Source organism: Strongylocentrotus purpuratus, unplaced genomic scaffold, assembly GCF_000002235.5.
Source record: "Strongylocentrotus purpuratus isolate Spur 01 unplaced genomic scaffold, Spur_5.0 spur5_scaffold_15, whole genome shotgun sequence".
NCBI classification, from domain to species: domain Eukaryota; kingdom Metazoa; phylum Echinodermata; class Echinoidea; order Camarodonta; family Strongylocentrotidae; genus Strongylocentrotus; species Strongylocentrotus purpuratus.
In genome coordinates, this window is record NW_022145600.1 from 6,334,214 (window position 1) to 6,357,672 (window position 23,459).

Consider the following 23,459-nt stretch of genomic DNA (forward strand, 5'->3'; position numbering starts at 1 on the left):
GTTCCCCTCAACCATTCTAGGCTCATAAGAGGCTTTTTTTTAATGCGGGGGGGGGGGGGGTAGGGTGTCACTCACTGAAAACGTGTCAGTGGGCAGAACTGTCTTGTGTCAAACGTGAGGGAGCTAGACGGCATCCAAAATTATTTGACAAAATGACCCCCCCCCCCCAAGAAAATGCCCCCCATCCATCGCCGCTGGTGATTCCCTCCTCCTGCGACACCCCTGTCAAGAGGGCGGATGCAGAGTTCTCCAGCCGTCATGGGTGCACATCATTTCTTGAAAGAAAAAAACCTGAAACAAAACCACAAACAAACAACAGAAAACCCTAAACAGCCCATGGTTCATCTTCCATTACCATCCCCCCCCCTCCCTTTTTTTTTTTTACAGGTGGTTGTGCCCTCAAGTGGTGAATCTAGGAGGACCCCTCCCCTTTCCAAAAAACAGGTCAATTTAACCTTTAACAAAAATATTTTTTAAAAAGACGGGCCCCCTCCCCCTGGCTCAAGGGGTGGGGTTGTTGAGTAAAATAAAATAAAATTGTGCTCCTTACCACCCCTCCCCCCCCCCCCCCCCCCCCACCCACCCCGTTTATTCGCCGGCTGGCTGGTACGCCGCTAAATAATTTCTCACGAATTGGGCCCCGCTATTTGTTGTTTCGAGTGTCGTCGTCTCTCCGCTCTCATTTTCCGTTTATGTAGTTTTGGAATAGCGCCATCTATTGAGAGGAAGTTCAAAACGTCTATATTTGGGATCATACCACGGAACTGTAAATGAAATTAAAATTCTGACTTACACTGTTTAAATATTCATGTATTAATTAATATGCATATCTAGCGATGATGGATGCAGATCATGCAGGACACGGAGAGGGAGAACACATCCAACAAACAACAACTCTGGCATATCTGAACTCGAATGAAATTATTTTTTTTTGACGTGTGTTTCCAGGGCAAAAAAAATAGGACCCCTATATAGCGCCTGCAATATACGATCATTCCGGGTTGATTACCCTCCACCCCCACTTTTTTTTTTTTTTTTTTTTTAGTCAACTGATCTGGGAATCGCCATTGAGGCACAAAACTGATTTCTAATTTTCTACAATAATCTATAAATCTTCTCGAAGATTTTCTAGATTTACTTTATTTTTAAAAGGTTAGGGCTCATATTATCAACGATAGGCCTATTCGTCATGGATTTTGGTTATATTTTACAGAGCTACAGCATCTCTGTTTTACTTCTTCATAAAGTAATTTATAATATTGATTATTTGGCCCGAAGTAGGCCTATAATGTTGTGCTTGATCAGCGTACCTTCGTAAACAATTAGATTTAGATGATTTTTTTTTTAAAGAGAAGCATAATAGAAAATATTGATAGGGCTTTTAATATTTGTTTCAACGTGTAAAATAACTTTTCGGTTCAAAGTTTTTAAAGGGAGAGTTGAATTCTTGTTTAATAATGGCACGGGCCGGCTATAGTTGTGAGTATTACAGTGAAGATAAACTTACATCTCCCTGTATAACCAACACTAACTTAAGCCAACATTGGCATTGTATAGCCTAAGGTTTCAACGGCTGGTTCAAGAATCAAAATTATCGAATATTTGTGGGGGCCCTACAAATATTAACAATCATGTTTATGAATATCTGCCGTCTCTGAACCGATTTTAATCAAACAAAGATGAGTTGTCATTTTGTTTGTTTGTTTGTTTTATTTATTTATCCACGGTTAAAACACCTGCTATCAGCCACAAGGCTGTTTTAAAGCCTTGTATGCTCTTTCACATTCAGCACTCAGTTTTTCATTATCGCACCTACAAATTATTTTGTGTATGTGCTCTCTATACCAAAACTCAACTATCCCTTTAATCATGTGCGGGTTGTGTACAAAATGGGGGAAGTTGACCCCTGACCTTCATTATGCCGCTAATACCTATCATTTGTATACAATTAAAATTACTCTGTCTCTTTAAAGTTAAAATATTAGATGTATATACACATACAATAGCATTTGATTATTTTCTACATAACAAAGGTAACACATATTTTGTATTTTTTATGTTGATGTTCTGACAAATAAAACCTTTCAAGATAAAAGAAAGTAATCACTTGGATGAATAAATAAAAGGAAAAAATTAATCGTGATTTGAGAATGAGATCTGAGATCTAATACTACTAGTAGCCCTAATATTATATAGTAACATTTTCGAATTCCGTTCGATCTCTCATGCATATTTCAACACCGTACGTAGAACTACTTTTTTATGAGGACATGCCGTTCACATGTACTGTGACATTAGTACATTACACAAACAATTAACAAACAGCGTATCCCTTTTGTCGGTTAACGTTTCCTGTATATCCTATTCATTTTTTATTTTTTTAAAAAAATCTAGAAAATAAAGCATTTTCCATTGTCATAGCCATGGCCTAGGCTCCCCTGTACCATCCCTGCCTGTATTCATTTTTACTAATAACTGCGTCCAGGTACGGGCTATTGATTGGTCGGTATATTTTCCTTTTTTCAACAGCCAATCAAATAATGGGATTTTGAACCACGTGATATATCCAGGGACACATAAATGCGTGTGCAAAAATAAAACCAAAACAACACGCTCATTGTTTACATCTTCGGAACCTACGTACATACCGAACTACCTACAAACAACTACAATTTAACACATTTTAACACATTTCTTTCAATTTCTTTGTCTTGGTGTTGGATGCGAGACAAGCTGACGGCAACATTGGAGTGAATTTGGTTAGAAGTCGGTGATTCTGCACCACGAACGGAGTCATGGAAGTTGAGCATGTTCCTTTTCAACTCGCGAACCTCGTGCAGGAAAATGGAGACTTTAGCGACGGCGACGAAGGGGACAGCAACAACAACCCAGGGGCCATGACTAACGGCTCAGGTCTCGCTTCTGACACCGCTATCGAGGGCAGAATCACCAAAAAGGCCAAGCGGAGGCTGAAGAGAAGTCCATCGAAGGAGTACCCGGTGGTCTCTTTATCACTGCCTGACCCCAGCCTAACCGCTCTTGGGAACTCCAAAGAAAGACGAGACAGAAAATCCCGCTCGGGAAAAGGCAGGGGCTTGCCAAAGAAGGGTATGATTTGAACTCAGAAAGTTCTCGTTTGAACTCGATGTGTTGAAATTTGATGTTTGGTTGATTGGGGGAAAGGGGGGGGGGGGGGTTGGCATGTTTGTGTCTTGTGCCTTGATGGTGCATAATGATCTGATGATGTTTTAGGATTAAAAAGTGAGACTAGTTTTTATTATTCTTTGTCAATATAAATATAAGGAAGAATTTTGCAGATTTCGAGTGGGTAAACAATGTCAAAATGAGTGAAAGTTTTCTGTTTCATGACTTGGGATTGGGTGAGGTTGACCGATAAATCAGCAAGTATGTTCTGCTGAGACTTGGCGTAAAAGATTAGAGAAGAGCTCACAAGATCAGCAGTAGGGGCGCTGGTCCAAGAATAAGGATTGTCTTCGCATTTTCTCAGACGGTGTTTATTTCCGATCCGCACGTTGGCGATGCGAAAAAACGGATTCCACAATGATTTTCTTGATGCATTTTACATTGACTTTGTACACAGACTTTCACGTTATGAGTGATAGATCCTCGGGAAGACGGTCAACCCATAAAAGTAGATGGTGAACCGGGGTAATTTTCTTAGGCGAAAACCGTTTTTTCGCATCGCCAGCGTGCGGATCGTGAACCCGATTCCCTGCAAACGCTTACGATCCTTATTTTTTAGGACTTATTTTGTCAGCATTTACAAGGATATCCTTGTTTATGCAGACGATCCTGATTCTCGGACCAGCGCCCCTACTGAAGCTATACGTCAATGTGTTGCCAATTTGTATTACACTGAGGATAACTTTAAAAATTCCTTACTTTCCTGATGTGAAAATAGCGATTACTGTACATGTATTTTAAAAAGGCGTGTATGCAGGGAGCTCGCTAAACTCAGCTCAGCAACTTCAGTGTGTGCGCCTAAGTACATACTAATCCTATCGCTATTATAGTAAAATAAGTATCAAATTGGCAATGCAGATACAGTGTTTTTTTGTGTGTGTTCCCCGCATGTATTTTCATTTCCGGCGGTACCAACTCTGCGGACTTTGAAAATTAATGTATGGTCCCTTCTTTGCCTATTTCTTTGTAGGAGGAGCTGGAGGGAAAGGAACTTGGGGAAAGCTTGGCCAGGTGTATGATGAGAATGATGTTGAATGCATTGATTCTCATGACCCCAACTATGACTCTGAGAACCAGGTACGATATTTTTTTTCTGAAACAGCAAGAATTTTGTTATTTCTTGTAAATACTTAATCAGGTAGCCCAGTAAATATCGTATTCCAATGACCGCCCCTTCCCCCCCCTTTGTCTTACAATGTTTACAATTAAATAATCTGGGGATTAGCGTTCAGGACAAGCGAGTTTGCCTTTGTTTTTTCCCATCTGCATAGTGGTTTATCATCTTTACTCATTATTACCCCCTTCGTCATTAACACACTGTACTTGTTTTTTTCCCCCATATGTTTGTCTCTATGTATTCCTTTGCATTTTTTATAATTTACAATTGTACTGTACATTATTTTGTATTTGCATGTCTTATAATTGGAATGTGGAAAATAAATGAATAAAATGAAATGAAATGTAGTGAGTCTAGAAATATAACTATAGGGGTAATTCTATCATCTGTAAAATAGTAATCATCAGAGCTCTCAGCCTCTCATTAATGTTTTGAAAAATGTTGTTTGTGCATGTTAATGAATAACAGTTAGCTTTGTCTAGATGATTATTGACCGGTAGCATAAATTTTATTACACTGTATTTTCTTAATCAGTTTCTGAGGAATTTACTGTGTCTTTTGAAATAATTTTTTAATTGAAGACAACAAAATAAAAGAGAAATACCGGTATATTCATTCTTAACCCAGGGATTGAAACAGGGATCACCCTGGTCCAGAAGGTAAAGGGTTAAAAAGTGTAAATGCTTGCATTGTACAATACATGTACAGTATGCACTTTCAATTCGCAACAGTTTTTTTGTGTGGTGAGGTACTATTGAATTCCAGTGTGGTTACCCAGTCACAGCAGTGCTTAGAATTAGTTTAGATGTACATGTACATGTAGCTTTTCTCCAATCCAAACAGATTATTCATAAATATTCAATTTGAAAGAATTTTGTTGATATATAATGTGCATCGTGAAATCGTGTCTCCTAAATTATCTTGATATGGCTTGTGATATCAAGATAACAACCATTTTGGTGGTGAGAAAACTTGCAGAAACAGAATTTCTTATCATATCAGGTCAATAATATTGTTTACTAGCATTTAAACCAGACTACATGTGAGACTGGGGAGGGAGTCTGGCTTCTGTGAACTGAGTGAACTCGTGTTGACCCTCCACCAGTCGGTCAGACCACAGCAAATTTCTTGGATACTGTATGCCCATTAGTCTGTGACTCCGTGGCACAGATGGTGATGCGATACAGCGTGCATTGCTGCGGTCCCAACTTCAATTTCGTGTTGAAATACAGGCCTAACGACCTGCAATTCGCAGCTAACCAACCTTGAACAGAGTAGTTCTTGTATTCCCCTCATTTAGCCCAATGTTAATTCTTGTATTGACTGATAGAGTGTAACATATATGGCTGTGGTCCCAACTTCAATTTCGTGTTGAAACGCAGGCCTAACGACTTGTCGTTCACTGCTAACCAACCTTGAACAGAGTACATGTAGGTGTATTACCTCATTTAGCCGAATGACCCCAATGTATTGCCTGATCGAGTGTAGCGTATGACTGTGGTTCATATAGGGTGCGGTGTGTTCAAGCGATTTAAAAAAGAAGAAGCTAGAATCACAAACATGAATCACAAATCAAAACGCTGTCACAAAACACGGTCACTTATATTTTCAATTATCAAGGAGTTTTCATGTTCTAGTTCTATGTGGAATTTATAAAAAGTCTAAAAACTTAAAGATAAACTTGAGTTCTGGTAAAAAAAGAAAATGAATTCTCACAGAATCTAATGAAACTTACACAGAATGTTCAAGATTACAAATAAATCTCATGTGCCAAACAATTTTGGAAGAAAATGTATACTGGCTGAGTAATGAGCATAGAAAGATAAGGAAATAAGAAGTACTAGCCCCGACACCATGTGTGTTGTCCCATATACATCTTTCTGTGTAAGTGATTGTTACTTCACCAAGACTCTGCCAAATTTATGATGATTTTGACGACTCCAGAACCTTGCATTACACACCATTACTTACATGCTATATGATCAACTTTTCTGATCCATTCCACACCTTTTTTTTCACAATGCAATCGCATTACCAGAACTCGAGTTTATCTTTAAATTTTTGCTTTTGAATATGGCTCTCCAGTCTCCATAATGGTTTAATTCAACTTGGGATCTTTGGGAAACACCCCCAGGTGTACATGTAATTCAATGCCCCATGCAAGGTTTACCATCAGAATGAAGGAAAGAAGAAAATGGTTAGCGCTTCATTTTGTCTGTTCAGAGGCAGAAGGGCATTAACTCTGTGTTCAAGCATACATTCAAGTACATGTACAAGTCAATGCCCTTCTGGCTCCAAACAGACGATTTGCACGATAAACATGTACCGATACATCATGCAGCCTTTTCACACACAGCTAAAATTCTATAAACATGATTAGTTTAAAGGGCTTTTAAACTAATCACCTGAACATACGACATCATTCACACACAGAAATTTCGGTGCGAACGTTAATCGTTTTGTGATTAACTACTACCCGTAAAATGCGCAGTAGTGCCATTGCGCATTGAAGGTCATGTCATATCAATCAAAGCGCACGCTCCATCCAGTTTAAACACGTCTGAAACACGTTTAAACTCGAATAACCTTTCACACACAAAATGTCAAGCTCTCTAGATACGAACTTCGTATCTGCAGCCTGCTTTTAGGGGCGTATGAATTGCGACTTCGTATCTATCCCAACATCGTATAAACAATGTTCACACTGGGAAAATTTTCTATAAACATGTTTAAAACTGTTGAGTTAAACAAGTTTTCCGGTATACTATAAATCATCTCTGGATACAATGAATTTTAGCTGTGTGTGAAAAGGCTGATGTACAGAGTACTTTACACCCACACACGTCCCATTGTTTGTTCTTGGTACACAAAAACAGTTCAAATTCCTCTGGGAACACACCAGCCTGCCCTATCTCGGGATAGCCTGAGTAAACATATTACGCCCCGATGCCTCCATTTCAAAATAATTATTAATAATGCAGGGTATTTCCAGGTACATTGTGTAAGAGGCAAACAAACTGGGTATTTTATGTGCTTGTTGTTATTGGAAGTCAGTGAACCATATTGGAAAAGCTTGGAAAATCAGGTAAAGAACCCTATGTAGATTTATACATAATCCTCCTATCACTAAATACATGTCTATGGGATTAGTTCTTGGAAATGTCATCCCTGATTAGCTTATTACCACTAAGCAGGACTCCTAATAAGCGGGATTATCTCGCCCAATCAGCTTTGCTTCCAACTGATCAAATCCCAGGTCCGCTCCACTAACATGTACAGTATATTGAATTAACTTTCTCGGGCGTATACACGATGTAGCTTCCAAGAATTTGTTTCCGCTAGCGGGAGTTTTCATGACTGCAAATTGGATTTTGATTTCCAATCTGGCGTGTTCTGAGAAATTACGATAAGGCTGCCGTGAAACATTTGGAGCATGCATGATCCTGCCAAACTCCATGCTGTTTGGAAAATGAATACCCAGCTGGATAGGACACATCCCTTATGTTTAATAGTCACCCCTCTGCTCCACCAGTTTGGAAGTTTGGGGGTCATCGAGGTGTAAATCTGGCTTTTTATACCAAGCCTCTGGACTGGATAGTTCAGTGTTTAAAGGAAAAGACCACGCTTATTCGGTTTCGATCAAATCAGAAAAATGGGAGGAATAAATTAGTGAAAGTTTGTTCAAAATTTGATTATAAATACTTTGGATTGATCACATCTTTTTAACTTCCCAACATATTATTATTAAAAGATCATTGACCCCAAACTTTCACTGATCTGTTTCTTCCATGAAAACCAGCTTAGTATTTGAGTGGGCTTTCCCTTTAATGGGATTGGGTATCAGATTCGAAACAAAATCCTGGATTTAGCTCATGCTGCAATCAAAACAATGAACCTTTAGGTCTGTCAGGAATCCCATGCCGTTTACAAGCTGATCGCCTGTCTGATTATTAAGATATTTATGATTGGAATTCAAAATGTTAAAAACTGTTTTTCCCCCAACGATTTTTATTACACTACAGTCTATTGGGGAAAATGAGTAAGGTAAAACCGGTCACTCAAAGATTTTTACTTTTTGAGGCACTTCATGATCATTTTGAAGCGCAATTTTTTTAGGGCTCCAATATTACACCAAATCACAGACGCTGATAACACGTACAGTTGAAGGGCCATGCATCTCAGATTTGGCATTGTTAAACAATGCCTTTAAAACAGTTGGCAGACAACCCTGCGTGATTACATACATGAAGCTCGTGACATTGCATCATACAAGTCATGTTGAAAAAATGTTGTGGCGAGGAGACGGGTGCGTGCATCGCATAAATGTGTTTACTTAAAATTCATGGAATCGATCATGTTTGATAGATATCATATCATTTCATCTCAGGAGCAAGGATTCATAAACAATGGCGTTGTTGAATGACATGACCTGCGCATGTACATTGTACATATAAAGTACATGTAAATGTAAATATTGAATTAAAGAATGTTATTAAAGAATGCTTTCCAGTTGTCGCAGAATAATATTTGCTTCTTCAAATTTAACACGGTTCTAAATTATGTTGACCAAAGAACTTTGGTACATGTAGTTTGCAAACTGGGGTTGTATTTTGAAAATCCTTGTACATGTAAGTTTTCTTCTAAGTTTTCTTGTATTTTTTGGTGATATTAATGGATCGCTAAAATTAGTTGGTATTTTTTTAGCCGTCTGTTCTCTCTGGAAAGACCTCCTTTATTTTATCATTGACACGCCCATATTTTGTGACACCAGAATTTTGCCCAGGAAACATGGGCACCCAATATCTAAAGGATAGACCCCCCAAATGGTGAAAAATTCACATGTAGGGCTCATACATGTACAAACTGTAAACAAACTAGATGGAACTTTGACTGCGCGCAGTCAAAAATGATGCCTCCGCCATAGAGCAATTTTACAAACCAAAACAGAAACAATTTTTAAATTCAAGTTTGATTGTAATCCATCTGTGGGTTTTAATGATAATGCATGCACAAGCTATTTTTGGCATACATAATGAGCCATGTGACCTTTGACCTTCGACCTGGTGACCCCAAAATCTAATCAGTTCATTGGCTCTGCAAGATACATACATGACTTGAGTTTGATAGTAATCTGTCTATTTGATCTCATGATAATGCGATCACAAGCTATTGTTGGATACATAAAGACCCCTGTGACCTTTGACCTGGTGACCCCAAAATCGAATCATTTCATTGGCTCTGCAAGATACATACATGACCTGAGTTTGGCAGGAATCCATCAATCGGTTCTTGAGATAATGCGATCACAAGCTATTTTGCATACATAATGAGCCCTGTGACCTTTGACCTTCGACCTTGTGACCCCAAAATCTAATCAGTTCATTGGCTCTGCAAGATACATCCATGACTTAAGTTTGGCAGGAATCCATCAATCAGTTCTTGAGATAACGCGATCACGAGCCATTTTCGCATACATAATGAGCCCTGTGACCTTTGACCTTGGATCTCGTGACCCCAAAATCTAATCAGTTCATTGGCTCTGTGAGATACATACATGACTCAAGTTTGGCAGGAATCCATAAATCGGTTCTTGAGATAACGCGATCACGAGCCATTTTCGCATAAATAATGAGCCCTGTGACCTTTGACCTTGGATCTCGTGACCCCAAAATCTAATCAGTTCATTGGCTCTGTGAGATACATACATGACCCAAGTTTGGCGGGAATCAACCAATCGGTTCTTGAGATAACGCGATCACGAGAACGGGACGTACGGACGGACGGACAACCCAAAAACATAATGCCTCCGGCTACTTTGTAGCGGAGGCATAAAAATCTACCCCCCCCCCCTAACCCCTTTAAAAAAAAAGTTCATGGGGAGCCCTGCATGATGCATAATTAATAGAGGAAGGGTATGACAAGGTTTCGTGCCTGCAAACTACTCGGGTGCAGTGAATCATCAGGGGGGTGTTTCACAAAGACTAAGATCAACTTTAAGTTGGACTTACATGTAGCTGTAAGCAGGCTGTGCCACTGTTTGCTCATGCCATTTACTGGCATTGGTCTCTCAGGAGCCATTACAAATCATAGTCACAAATCAACAGAATTTATATTTTTTTGATAATTCATTATTGAAGTAAACAATATCAACTAAAGATCATAATGATGAGAGCAAACACTGGCATGAACGGCCTGCCATAGTTAATTCAAACTTCAAGTTTATCTTAGTCTTTGTGAAACACCCCCCCCCCCCCAGATTTGATATAGTATCACATGTGATAGAGGTGTTTGTTGATTGTTTTGTAGCTATCATGAGCTCTCGGGCATTAGCAGCAGGTGTTATAAGGCGCGTCTTCATTATCTCAAAATTGCCAAATAGCCCGCTATTTCTGATTTGGGAAATAATCCTGAAGTTACAAATCGCGTCCTCATCAGCTCTAGATTCGACCTCGAAACTTGAAACTCGACCTTGAGAAATTAGTTTGAGATATTTGCTCAGCGTACGCGCATAGTGCGAGTCTTCGGTCTGGTGAAGACGCACCGGACAAATAGCTGGATATTTGCCAAATAGTGAGATATTTTGCAAACTATCCCAATATATCTTGGGATGACAATTCCGACGAAATATCCCGCTAATTGCCTCTTCGGGCTGATGAAGACGCAAATTAGCTGGATAGTTTGCGATCGGGATAGTTCAAATAGCGGGATATTTGGCAATCTCGAGCTAGTGAAGGCGGGCCTACACCTGTATGGTCACCAGATGGTGTGTGTGGTTTGAAGCAGGGTGAATCAGATGATATCTGCCAATCCCTAACCTTGTACCTATTTTTCATTGTCATAGAATTTTGTAGTGTGGGTAAATATTTATAGGAAAAAGGGAGAATATTTTGAGGTCACTCAACAACAAAAAGCGAAGACAAAAAGAAAAAAATAAGAGAGGGAGAAAGAGAGAGAGAAAAGGGGGAAGGGGGAGGCTTGATATCATTCTGATCCTCAATTTAATGTTACGTGTAAGAAACATGCATACAATTTGAAAATCAATATTCCTGATCTGGACACAAACCTTTGTAAATTTCAAGATACAATGTATTTCACATATTCCTACATGTAGAGACCAAAGTGTATTACTTGTGTTGTGTACAGTGTATGGAAAAGTTATGTTGGAAAAGGTGACTCTTATCCAAAGTGATCCTTGCCTTTCCAGGAATTATGATGGGATGATCGGATATGACATTGTCTTTTTATAATGTCTATTCTGTTTTGTTTTAATTTTTTTTAAAGCTGAAATTTGATTTGCCCATCACTTTTATGTTTCATAACTTATTGGCATTTTTTTTCTTTCTATATCTCTCTTTGCCCTTCATGGGAGATCTGAGAGTTTCTGTAATAACAATATAATATTAATCTTCATACACAATGCACATGTACATGTACATGTTTATGTACATTTCTGCTGTTTCAACTTTAGAAACTCATTGTATGCATGTATATTGTACATGTACATGTACAATGTATGTAGATGAGCAGGATGCTGTACAATGTAGGTTTACATACATGTATGCTAGTATTTTAAAGCAGTTCTACATGTATCTTGGTTTAGAGACAACTTTCAATGATATGTTTTTATTTCAATGTACAGCCAGTGTCACACAGAGGCCCAAAATCTGGATTTTAGTTATTCTCTTACATGTAATTGCTGTCTATCATCAATTATCCCATTAAAAATCCTCTAACGAAGCAAGAAAATTCTCTCTTGAAAGGATTTTTCTGTGTGACACTGCCTAATATGTATACTGTAGATTGTATCTTTGATCGAACTGATTCCATGGTATGTATTCTTTCTCTCTTCCATTCCAGGATGATTACACCGTGAAGACCGTCATCCCCATCCTCACCGACGAGGAAGTCATTGAGATGATTGAGCCCATCTTCCAGGAGTACTTTGAGCATGGCGATACCACTGAAGTGGCTGTAAGTATAATCTTAACCCATTGGATACCATGAGCCAGGTGGATCCTGTGTTAAAGGGGTAGTTGAGTTCTGTTGCAGAGGGTGCTACACAAAATAATTATTTGTGAGAATGAAAAGCTGAGTGTCAAATTTGAAAGAACATAATATTTAAATGACAAAATCATCTTTGTTTGATCAAAATCGGTTCAGAGACAGCTGCAATATCCATAAATATAACGATTTCTAATACTTGTGTTCCAGCACAAATATGAGATATTTTGAAAAATTTGAAAAAGCTGTCGAACAAACGACATAACGCCTTTTACGATGTATTTCAGCCAATGCCGATGTTGGCTTTTTTGTTGGCATTTTCGTGTTGCTTATATTACCCACAATAAGCCGGTTCATGTATTGTTATTTTTAATTAAATAATTAACGGTCACCATGTTTTTTTAAAAGTGGAGCTGAATTAGTATGATCGCATTGGCTAAATTTCACACATTTTGGGGTCTAAAATTACATGTACCTTCATAGCAATTTTAGGTTCTAAAAGGGCACTATACATGTCAAAGATAAGAATAAGAGCAATAACCATGCATTTTGAAGGCATTTGCAGTCTGAAACAGAACTCAACTATCCCTTTAAAGAGGCATGTTCCCCGTATTCCAGAGGGCGTTCAAAATACGTACCCGCTGGCGGACGGTGCTAGCTGCCTATTGACACCAACAGAATACGGCTCTTACGCAGATGGCATGTTCCGAATGCCCGGACAATACCGATTATCGCATACATGTGCCGAAGTAATGCCAATCGCAGTTCGGCTCTAAGATTCGGCTGCTGTTTCCGCCCACTTTCGTGACGTCGCGATCGTCAGCGATCAGCTGGCTTGGCGAAGGCAGGCCAGGCCGCGCGTACTTTGATTGACAGCTGTATGCAAATTAGAAGTCGATCTTCGGAACCAAGATGGCGATGACCAGAGCAGCGCAACTACACTGCGGGGACGATGCTCCTTTAACTGTCATATGATTGAAAATTACTATTGACTTCCAAGAGGGTTGATGAGATTTCTCATTCTTAATTTAGAGTTTACAAAAGCATTGACAGTTTAGTACTTTACTGTCATATGTCATAGGATCGATGAGATTTCTCATTCTTAATTTAGAGTTTACAAAAGCATCAATGGTCAATGGTACTTAACTGTCATATGATTGAAAATTACTATTATCTTCCATATGCAATTGAATATGGACTTACAAGAATTGATTCTTAGAAAAAAGGAATTCTTAGAATAGAATCCTTATTCTCATAGACAATGAATATTGATTTCCCCTTATTTTACTTCAAAGTGAAATCCAACCTCAATAGCAAATTTTTCTTAAAGCAAACAGAAAAATACAGTGATGCAGGTTTGTGAAAGTTTCGATATACACTGACAAGCTCTGAGGAATTAATGATATTTTAGTACGTAAAATCCTGTAAACGAGAAAATTAGAGAGTTGGCTGTAATCCACTGATCTTATTGCCAATTTGAGATTGCATAGATTTAGTGATCTCATATTTCAAAACTTTAGTCTTTCTTGATATTGGTCCGGTATATTTTAAACTCTGTTTCTCTTACATTTCTTCTTGCACACAAATGAACTTATTATAAAGTTTGAACATAGCAGACAAGATATGTATGAAGGTCTGAATGTTTAATTAGTGAATTGTATAAAGACTAGTTGGTAAAGCTTTTTTGCAGGGATGCCAGTTTTAAGGCAATAGCCTGAATTCAGGCCCTGGCGAGTTATTTCTCAGACCATAGTTTAGGATTTTTTTGTGTACAAAATAGTTCATTCTAGATGATTTTCAGGCCCTGTGATCAATTCTAACTGGCATCCCTGTAATGTGGTATTACAGTATATCATGCATCAACAATTTATTGGCTTTTGATTGGTTGAGAGCTCATCACGTGACCAGATATATTTCATCTTTTTTAAGGTTGCTCTGAAAAAGTACTATATGAGAGTACTATTTGGGAGTAGAAGTACTACATTGTATTTGGGAGTTGAAAACATATTGTGAATTTTTTTTTTGAATTGATTTTTTTTTCTTTTTCTAGTCTTAATTTAATGAAAACAAAATATGTTACATGTAAATCTTTTTTGATAAAAATTGACATTTTTTCTAATTCTAATTTTTTTTTCTTTCCCCAAAATGGTAATTTTGTTTTTGTTTGAATAAATTTTTGATGCAGGATATAAAACAATTATACCATGCCTTCTATTTGAGGTACTGGTTAAAACTATGGTCCTCGGGACTCATAGTCCCTCAGCAAATGGTACTATTGGAGTTACCTCTTGCGCATAGTTTTAACCAGAACCTCTCAAGACAGTGTATATTTGTATAATATTTCTCTGATTCTCCTTGACAGTGTTGCCTGGAAGAGTTGAACCTTGCTGACAAGGTGTGTCTTAAGGTGCCCGCCTTGGCCGTCACCCTGGCCTTGGAGAAGAAGGCCACCCAGAGGGAACTGACCTCTCGTCTCCTCTCGGACCTCTGCGCCAAGGGGGTCATCACGGACAACACCCTCATGGCCGCCTTCAAGAAGCTCCTGGATGACCTGCCCGACCTGACCCTTGACACTCCTGATGCTCCATCGGTAAGAAGGGCTTAGAAATTGATGATAAACCTGAATGCTAAGAAAGCATAAATACTTGTTAGTAAGCATCCAGAGGACCTGGGAATGAGGATTAATGTCTTACCAAAGTGCACTAGCGCATTGACTTGGTTTTGAACCGGGGCCGCCGGATTACAAGACCACTGCTCTACCCACTGACCTATCGCACCTTAGAAGGGCTTAGACATTTGTGATTTACCTGAGCAGCATGTTGTGAAGGCGCTCAGACATAAACTTCTGGGGACAGTTGCTCTTGGCTGTATTTTGTCCAAGATATAGGGTTAGGGTTAGGGTTGCGATTGGGGTTTTAGGTTAGGTTTGGGGTTAGAGTTAGTGTTAGGTTTAGCGTGTGATCCAGGGTTAGTAAAGATATCAACCGCTGAGCAGTTGATGTGTCTCCTTTGGTATTTTGATGGTTAGGAATGACATTAAGAAGGATCCCTATATGGTGCGTCCCAGAAAAAACAAAACCGAGAATTATCCATGTTATATTATAACTTAATCACAATTCTAATTAATAAATGACACATATTTGTAAAGCTGAGATTCTCCTCTTTCATCTGATGCAACTCATGATGCCTATTTCACGCATGAGGGATTACAAACAATTTGAAGAGAGGGTACCAAATAGTCATTCTCTGTCCGCCATCCCCCCTCTCCTCCCCTGTTAGTGTTCAGCTCTGCATATTAATTCAAGCCATGATCCTAGAAGAGGTTTATACTTACTTTTCCACCAATATGATAGATCTGAGCAAGGGCTCCTTCAAATGTTTGTGATTGAGTTGTGGTGTTTATTTTATTCATCAGTATGAAATTGTAAATTTGAGAGCTACAAATTAGAATGATTGCAACCATGGGCAGAGAGGAGACTAGGTTTAGGAGAAGGATAACCTATACATCCGCTAATTGTGGATACTTGTTCCTTTTGTAGTGATTGTTTTGTTTTTGTGTTGTACGTAACGATTTCTTTCTTCTCACTTCACGTAGGTCCTGGGGCATTTCATGGCTCGTGCCGTCGCTGATGATTGCCTTCCGACTGCCTTTGTCCAACAGTTAAAGGGCAGCATGCAGTGTGAGCATGGCAGGTAAATATATGCAAATTATCTCCAGGGGAATGATGTTTAAGCCTGTCTCCACCAATTTGGCTAGGGGGATTAGACCTTCCTGCAAGGTCACTGACAGGTGGTTATCTCATCAAATCGGCTCTTAATTAACATAAGAAAAAACGGACCATGGGGGACCAACGGTCACCGCTTAGGCATTGTTTGCTATATAGAGGGTGCAAGTAGCTATAAGTAGTGCAGTGAGGCTTTAAAGGGTGTACTATTTTAATTCTTCTGGGTCAATGCTGCCAAGTATTCTAAAGATGTGTGTACAGCAAGATACTTACACTCTATTGTGATGTAATATTACACAAAATTCTCACTGTTTGCAGTGTATCAAAAATTTTGTCAAACACTGGATGCACCGTGCTGGTTTGACAAAGTTTCTTTAGTTCTTTGAGAATGTCATGGTTGATGCAGTGGGGCTTTAAAGGGTGTACTATTTTAATTCTTCACAGTCAATGCTGCAAAGTATTCTAAAGATGACTTTTGAAAAAACAGTTTGAAAAAGAACATGAAAAGGATATTTTTTCCTTAGCTTTAAAACGTAAACAGTATAAAATGTTATGCAAAACCAAATGAAATGTTTCTCTCAGTAACAAAATTGGTAAAATGTATACTTTCTGACATACTTTATGTGATATGTTTTGTGTGATTGTTTTCAGGATGGCGTTGGATCGAGCCAGCAACCTGCTGAGTGTGAATCATGGCATCCATCGCATGGACAACATCTGGGGAGTAGGCGGGGGCATCAGACCCGTCAAGATGCTCATTAAGAAGGTATTACAGTCAAACCTGGGCTCTGTTTCATAAAACTTGTGATCAATAACAAGTTACGATAATTGTTATAAGCTACTGAAATCTGAGCATTTGATTAGACCCGCGGCGGCACTGATGTTCTTTGGCAAGACATTGATTTACGTTTGCCACGCTCAACCCAGGTGATGTAAATGGGTACCTGGCAGGAATTAATTCCTTGAAATGCTGGAGCGCTTTATAAACCGCAGCTGGGTTAAAGTCAGGGTAATAATAAATGCGCCTCGGAATAGAATTATCTAGATAGACGGCGCTATAGAAATGCCTATTATTATTATTATTATTATTATGGCTGAGAGCAAATTTGTCTAGCATTTGTTATAGATAAAAATTTTCATGAAACAGGCCCTGCTTCCCCCGATAAGCTGTATAGAAGGACAATCCGTCTTTGGAGATCACATTCTTCTGTATCTCTTGGAAGAATGCTTCTCATTGAAAAACGATTTGATAAATAAAACCTTGTATAGAGTCCACCTACCTATTGAGACCGCCCTTTGTGCTCCCTTGGATGGTTTTTCTGTACAGTGGGAAACATTTAAGTGGGAGCATCAGACCGGTCAAGATGCTGATTTACGACTGCCTGTGTAGAAAGACTGCATTCTTTTGTATCCCTTGGAAGAATGATTCTCATTGAAAACGGTTGAAGGAAACCTTTGTGTAGATACCTCCTGCCTGTTAAAGGGAAATCAAACCTTCTCTAAATCAAACTTCTATAAAGGAAAGCAGAAAATTCAGAGAAGCAGACGGGTGGAAGCTTAATTGAAATCAGACAGAAAACGAGATAGTTATGAATTTTTAAAAGTTGGAATTACTGTAGGTATGGGCTCTACAATCGGGTGAATCGTTAATGTCTCTGTGATGTAGAGTCGGACAACTTTCGCCATTCTATTTCTAATATATTTCTGCTTTTATACAAATGAACTTTTTAAAAGTGTTGGATTGCCCTTGCAGACTGCTCTTAATGTCTCCCTTTGGATGGGTTTTCTGTACAGTGGGAAATAGAGAAGTGGGAAAAACCTGTTTGATTCTACAACATAGACATCTTCCAGGGTTTGCCCTTTTTTTTATCTTGTTTTTTTTGTTTTGATCAAGAGCAATTTAAATTAGTAATTTGAATTTTAAAAATAATTTTGGATTGATTCAGTGACTTGGCTCACCTTTTATTTTTGCCGACCCTGTAGCAATCTATTTGACATATATTACAAAAAGATTTATTTTCATCCTTATTCCAATTCATCATATTTGTAATTCTCCTTGTATATAGATGGTCTTGCTCCTGAAGGAGTACCTCTCCAGTGGAGAGATCCCAGAGGCTGTCCGATGTCTCCAGGAGCTGGAGGTTCCTCACTTCCACCATGAGCTCGTCTATGAGGTGAGGAAAACAACAATAATAATACTATTCCGCTTTTATATAGCGCACGATACAACGATGTGTGTAAGCGCGTTACAGATATATTATATTACCCCGGTCATCGGATTCCATACATTTAGGTCCCAAAAGTAAACTTAGTAATCCATTGTTATTTGTATTGTTAGAAAAACCAAAGCAGTGAAAACTCAGTGACATGTTCATTTCTTACTTGAGTACCTTGCCTTTTATATGAATACCATTCATATAATTTTTTTGAAAGAAAAAAAAAGAATATGTTAAAAAGATTTTTTAGACACCTTTGTTTTGAGACAAAGTCACACAAGGCATTGTTACATGCATATATATATATAGATATTCAGGAAGCTTATCTGATCCTGTGTTTCCTGTAATATAGATACTTCCTTTCTAGTAGCTTCCTTCAGGTACCTGGGTACGAAACAACCCTGAATGTGATTAAAAGGTAACTACCCCATGGACTACCATCCCCCAGACACCCTCCTCCCCCCTCCCCTGCGTGCACCCGGGTGGAAGATGTCCAACGTGGTATTGTCCTTACCAGTTAGTTGTCCTGAAACTTATTTGAAGATTACCTTTGAATAAAATTGCCATTTTATGTAGATGTCGCTTTAGAATCTCAAAATTCACTTAGTAGATTACGCTTTTCATGCCTGTCTGCACTTGTTTGGCCAGGAGGGATAAGACCTCCCTGCAAGGTCACTGACAGGTGGTTATCTTATCAAATCAGCTCTCAATTAACATTAAAAAAATGGGATCATGGGGGACCAACACGCAACGCTTAGGCATTGTTTGCTATATAGAGGGCGCAAGTAGCTACACGTAATGCTGTCCCGCTTTAAAGCGCAGATTTCGCTTCAAAATGTCACAATTTCATTCTGAATCTGTAGCCAAACAGGAATATTCCCTATTTTTTGGAACCATAAAATGTGAATGATTTTAAAATAAAATAATTGTTGTTTGTTTTTAGGCTTGTGTAATGGCTTTGGAGGTCGGAGGAGAGAGGACAACAGAAATGATGGTAGCCCTGCTCAAAGAAATGTATTCAACCACCATCATTACCTACGATCAACTTGTGTCTGTAAGTTGGCTTCTATCAGTTTGATGAAATAAAGACCTGGAGAGTGTTTCACAAAGATCTTAGTCGATCTTAACTCTAAGTTGGACTTAAATATTATGGAAAGCCATTTGTAGCCTTAAAATAAAATATATTCAATTAAAAAATTCAAGTATTTAGACTTTTCATAAATTACACATCAAGAACATGAAATATCGTTGATAAAAGAAAATGTGAATGATTCGAATTAACATAAATATTTACAAAGATGCTAACAGCTTTCTATGGTTTTTAAGTCCAATTTAGAGAAAAGTTCAACTTAGGATCTTTGTGAAACGCTCCCCTGGAGAGTGTTTCACAAAGAGTAAGATCGATATTAAGTTGGACTTCACTATGGCAGGCCATTCGTGCCACTGATTGCTCTCACCATTTACTGGCAATGGTCTCTCAAGGGACGTTCAAATCATGGTCACACATCTACATAATTCAGCTTTCTTGATAGTTCATTATTGAAGGAAAAATATTATCTGAAGATCATATTTGAGAGACCAATGGTGAGAGCAACCAGTGGCATGAATGGCCTGCCACATCTAAGTCCAACTTTAAGTTGATCTCAGTCTTTGTGAAACACTCCCCATATTTTGCATGCATGTGTCCAGGAAGAAAACATGCATGAGGGATCCATTTTGAATGGGCTCCTAAAATTTAACCATCAACCCCCGAAACGAGCAATTAAAACAGAGCTGTATATGCATACAGACCCTTGGAATTTCGATCTGGACCCCTGGATTGAAATTAAAAGAAATACAAATCTTGTAATAATTCAATTTGTATAAAAGCAGAAAAAATAAGAGAAAAATGGCAAAGGTTATGGTTAGAGTATTTATAATATGGGATCACCAAATCTCCATTTATCATGTACAAAAAATATCATAGTATTTTATTACAGGTCCCCTTAAAAGAAAAGACCCTCCACAGTCATACATGTCAAAATAACCACGACCATGTTAACAAATTGACATTTTAGTCATTTTGCATGTTGGACAAATGGGGAAAGTTGTTCAGCGATTAGTCACTACGTGGCACTACCGATCCAGCTAATTTAATGTTCCCATACATAAAGTGATTACAACTAGATTAAAAATTCATAACTTTCTTATTTTTTTCTGTTCAGTTCAAACTTTTACTAATCTGGTTCTCTGATTTTTCTGCTCTCTTTTAGAGTAGTCTACTACAAACGTTGGATTTCCCTTTAATGTTGGATCTATCCCTAGTTATGCAGAGTTATATCTATTTCCCCTTTATTTCTTCTGTTCTAGGGTTTTGAGCGTGTGTTTGACGCATTGCCGGACTTGGTTCTGGACGTACCCTTTGCGTTCCAGATCATGGATTACTTTGGAGACCTGTGTGTCAAGGAGAAGCTCATGTCACCGCAGATGAGAGACAAGGTCCCAAGCAGGTAAAAATACAACCATATAATGGGGTGAGAGGAGGAAAGGGCTAGTTAGTTAGTTATCATGTTCGAGTGGTTTAAGGCGCTTGACTGGAGATGGGAAGGTCGAGGGTTTGAATCCTGACACGGCACTAATATCTTTTGGAAAGATATTAACCTGCACCTGCTACTCTCCACCCAGGTGTTGAATGGGTACCCGGTAGGATGTAACCGTCATTGTTAGTCAAAGAGTTTTCGAGCGTCAAGTAATGCCTGGCTGGAATGCTCCCCAGGGAGTGGAGATTGTGCACACATTGCGTGCGGGCAAGTATTGAATCCAATGACCGGGATAATAGTATATCTGTAAAGTGCTTAGCGACATCATAGATGTATTAGGCGCTATATATATATATAAGCAGAATTATTATTATTATTATCTACAAAGTGCCCCTGTGAAAACATGTAAACTGGTATATCAAGAGCATCATTTATGTAATGAAATATAATTTTGGATACAAACATTTTTGTTGCTGTTGATTGTTACAACTGGTTATTTTTTATAAAAGGGCATTTTGTGTGTTGGTTTGTTGAGATGTTAACAAATAAGCCAATCGTCCATCATCTTCTTTCTTGCAATTCTTGATACTTAATTTCTTCAGACATTGATATTGCACATCGCAACAGCATTACATTAGCAAGTTGTGCATTATTATTATTTATTTTTGCCTTGTGAAATGGTGTACTTCAAAATTACCGTCCTCCTTAAATGAAATGACTGAACAGCATTACATTAGCAAGTTGTGTATTTAATTTTTTTCATATGAAATGGTGTACTTCGAAATTACCGTCCTCTTTAAATGAAATGACTGAACAGCATTACATTAGCAAGTTGTGTATTTATTTTTGCCTTGTGAAATGGTGGACTTCAAAATGACCATCTTCTTCAAATGAAATTTTTTTCTACACTTTCAGGGGCCGCAAGCGTTTCGTTTCAGAGGGCGACGGCGGACGCGTCAAGGACGAGAGCAAGTGAGACGAAGGGGAGGATGATGACGACGACGAGTCGTGAAATGTGTGGCCACCGACTAGTAAATAAGTATTATAATAACGCATGGTCTAGAACGAAAGTAACCAAGTAAGCCAAGTTCAAAACTACATTTAACGTTGAAGGTGCCACTCAGGAAAATCTCTTGTACATAGTTGTGCAAAAAAATAACTTGTAAAAACAGAAGAAAAGAAAAAAAAGAGTATAACTATAGTTTGTTTAACAAAAAAAAAGGATCTTGGATCATTTTGCAGAAGAGTCAGTTTAAGAACTGGTCGTATGTAAGTAAAAAAAGAGAGGATTATTTTTCAATGCAGTCTCGCTGTGCTTATTATACACTTTATATGACAGATCAGTCAAGTTTTAACACTTTTACATCTTTTGCTGGTTCATTGAAAGACAGGGCCAGTATAATGCTTCTTCCTAAGATTGTTGTAGTGTTCAGCATAATTCAACTAATATGTTTGCTTTGATCTTTTTGATGGTCTTTTAGATACTCGCCCCCGTACTTTCTTTTAACACTTCTTCCTTCCAGAGATTTAGGTTCAAGGGGTGTAGTCATAGTCAAAGAAATTTGAATTGTCTACAAGTTTTCAAAGTGTAATTATTATATTTCATTCCAAAGATATTTTGTGTTGTAATGGCAATGCATTTAAAGTATTAGCCTATCTTTTTATTTTTTTCTCTCTTTTCTCCGAACAACACGAGGTTGTTCTGAATCGCTATTCTTTGATTTGCTATTTTTAATTTTGTGAAGCAATGCAAAACTAGCTGAAATGAAATTGTTAGTATGGAAATGACTTTGTGAGGTGTAAATTTGAAAAGGAAGAAAGACAGGTCTTATGGACAAAGCAAATGGCACATTATCAATTTACTAATAAATTCATTAATCACATAATCGCTCTTCTAATACTACTGTCTATTTACAGGCAATACATGTACTAAATTTTCAGATGCAACTGTTAAAAGCAGCCTTCTTTTTGTGAACATTTTTGTCTTCTTAGCGGACAGGGAGAGCTATAAAAGAGGCGCTGATTTTTCCATGACCCGTTGTTAATGTTTAACTGTTTTTGTATGGAGCTCTTTTATCTGGAGTCGTACTAGATGTCTTTAACATCATACCATACTCTTTTTTTGTTGTTGTCTCTCTCCACCGTGAGGGGATGTAATAAAAAGATGTTGCCTGTACTGTCTTTCAAAACGCTCTCAAAATGGCTGTTTGTTTATTTCATATGGCATGTATTTGGTAGAGATAGGGAGGAGAGTGAGAGGAGGGGGGGGGGGGGGGGGGGGGGGGATGGCAATGCTGGGGTGTTGATAATCGCAGGGCTTGTAGGAAGAGCAGTAATAATATCGATAATACAACTATACATGTATTATTTTGTTATTATAGAGAGGAAGGAGAGAGAGAGAGGAGGGGGTACCTCACAATGCTGGGGTATTGATAATCGCAGGGCTTGTAGGAAGAGCACTAATAATATCGATAATACAACTATACATGTATTATTTTGTTATTACAGAAAAGGAGAGAGAGAAAAGAGAAGAGGGGGGGGGGGGGGGTGGGGGTACCTCACAATGCTAGGTATTGATTATCGCAGGACCTGTCGAAAGAGCAGTAATATTGATAATAAGACTATACATGTATCATTTTGTTATAACAGAGACAGAGAGAGAGAGAGAGAGAATAAG

At 38.3% G+C, this 23,459-nt stretch overlaps 1 protein-coding gene across 1 annotated transcript; it reads left to right on the forward strand.

The window, feature by feature from the left end:
• Positions 1–2,596: 2,596 nt before the first annotated feature.
• On the forward strand, positions 2,597–22,971 carry LOC575596 (programmed cell death protein 4). Its single transcript, XM_030985448.1, has 10 exons — positions 2,597–3,108; positions 4,175–4,281; positions 12,179–12,292; positions 14,685–14,912; positions 15,918–16,015; positions 16,699–16,813; positions 18,114–18,221; positions 19,207–19,317; positions 20,613–20,752; positions 21,698–22,971. Exons 1-10 carry the CDS (start codon positions 2,796–2,798, stop codon positions 21,756–21,758), a joined length of 1,395 nt encoding a protein of 464 aa, XP_030841308.1. The 5' UTR covers positions 2,597–2,795; the 3' UTR covers positions 21,759–22,971.
• The last annotated feature ends 488 nt before the right edge of the window (positions 22,972–23,459 follow it).

Coding starts and splice junctions, on each gene's coding strand:
- LOC575596 (XM_030985448.1), top strand. CDS start 2,796: ATGGAAGTTGAGCATGTTCCTTTTCAACTCGCGAACCTCGTGCAGGAA. Junction 16,814..18,113: donor TCAAGATGCTCATTAAGAAG/GTATTACAGTCA, acceptor CCTTGTATATAG/ATGGTCTTGCTCCTGAAGGA. Junction 18,222..19,206: donor ACCATGAGCTCGTCTATGAG/GTGAGGAAAACA, acceptor GTTTGTTTTTAG/GCTTGTGTAATGGCTTTGGA.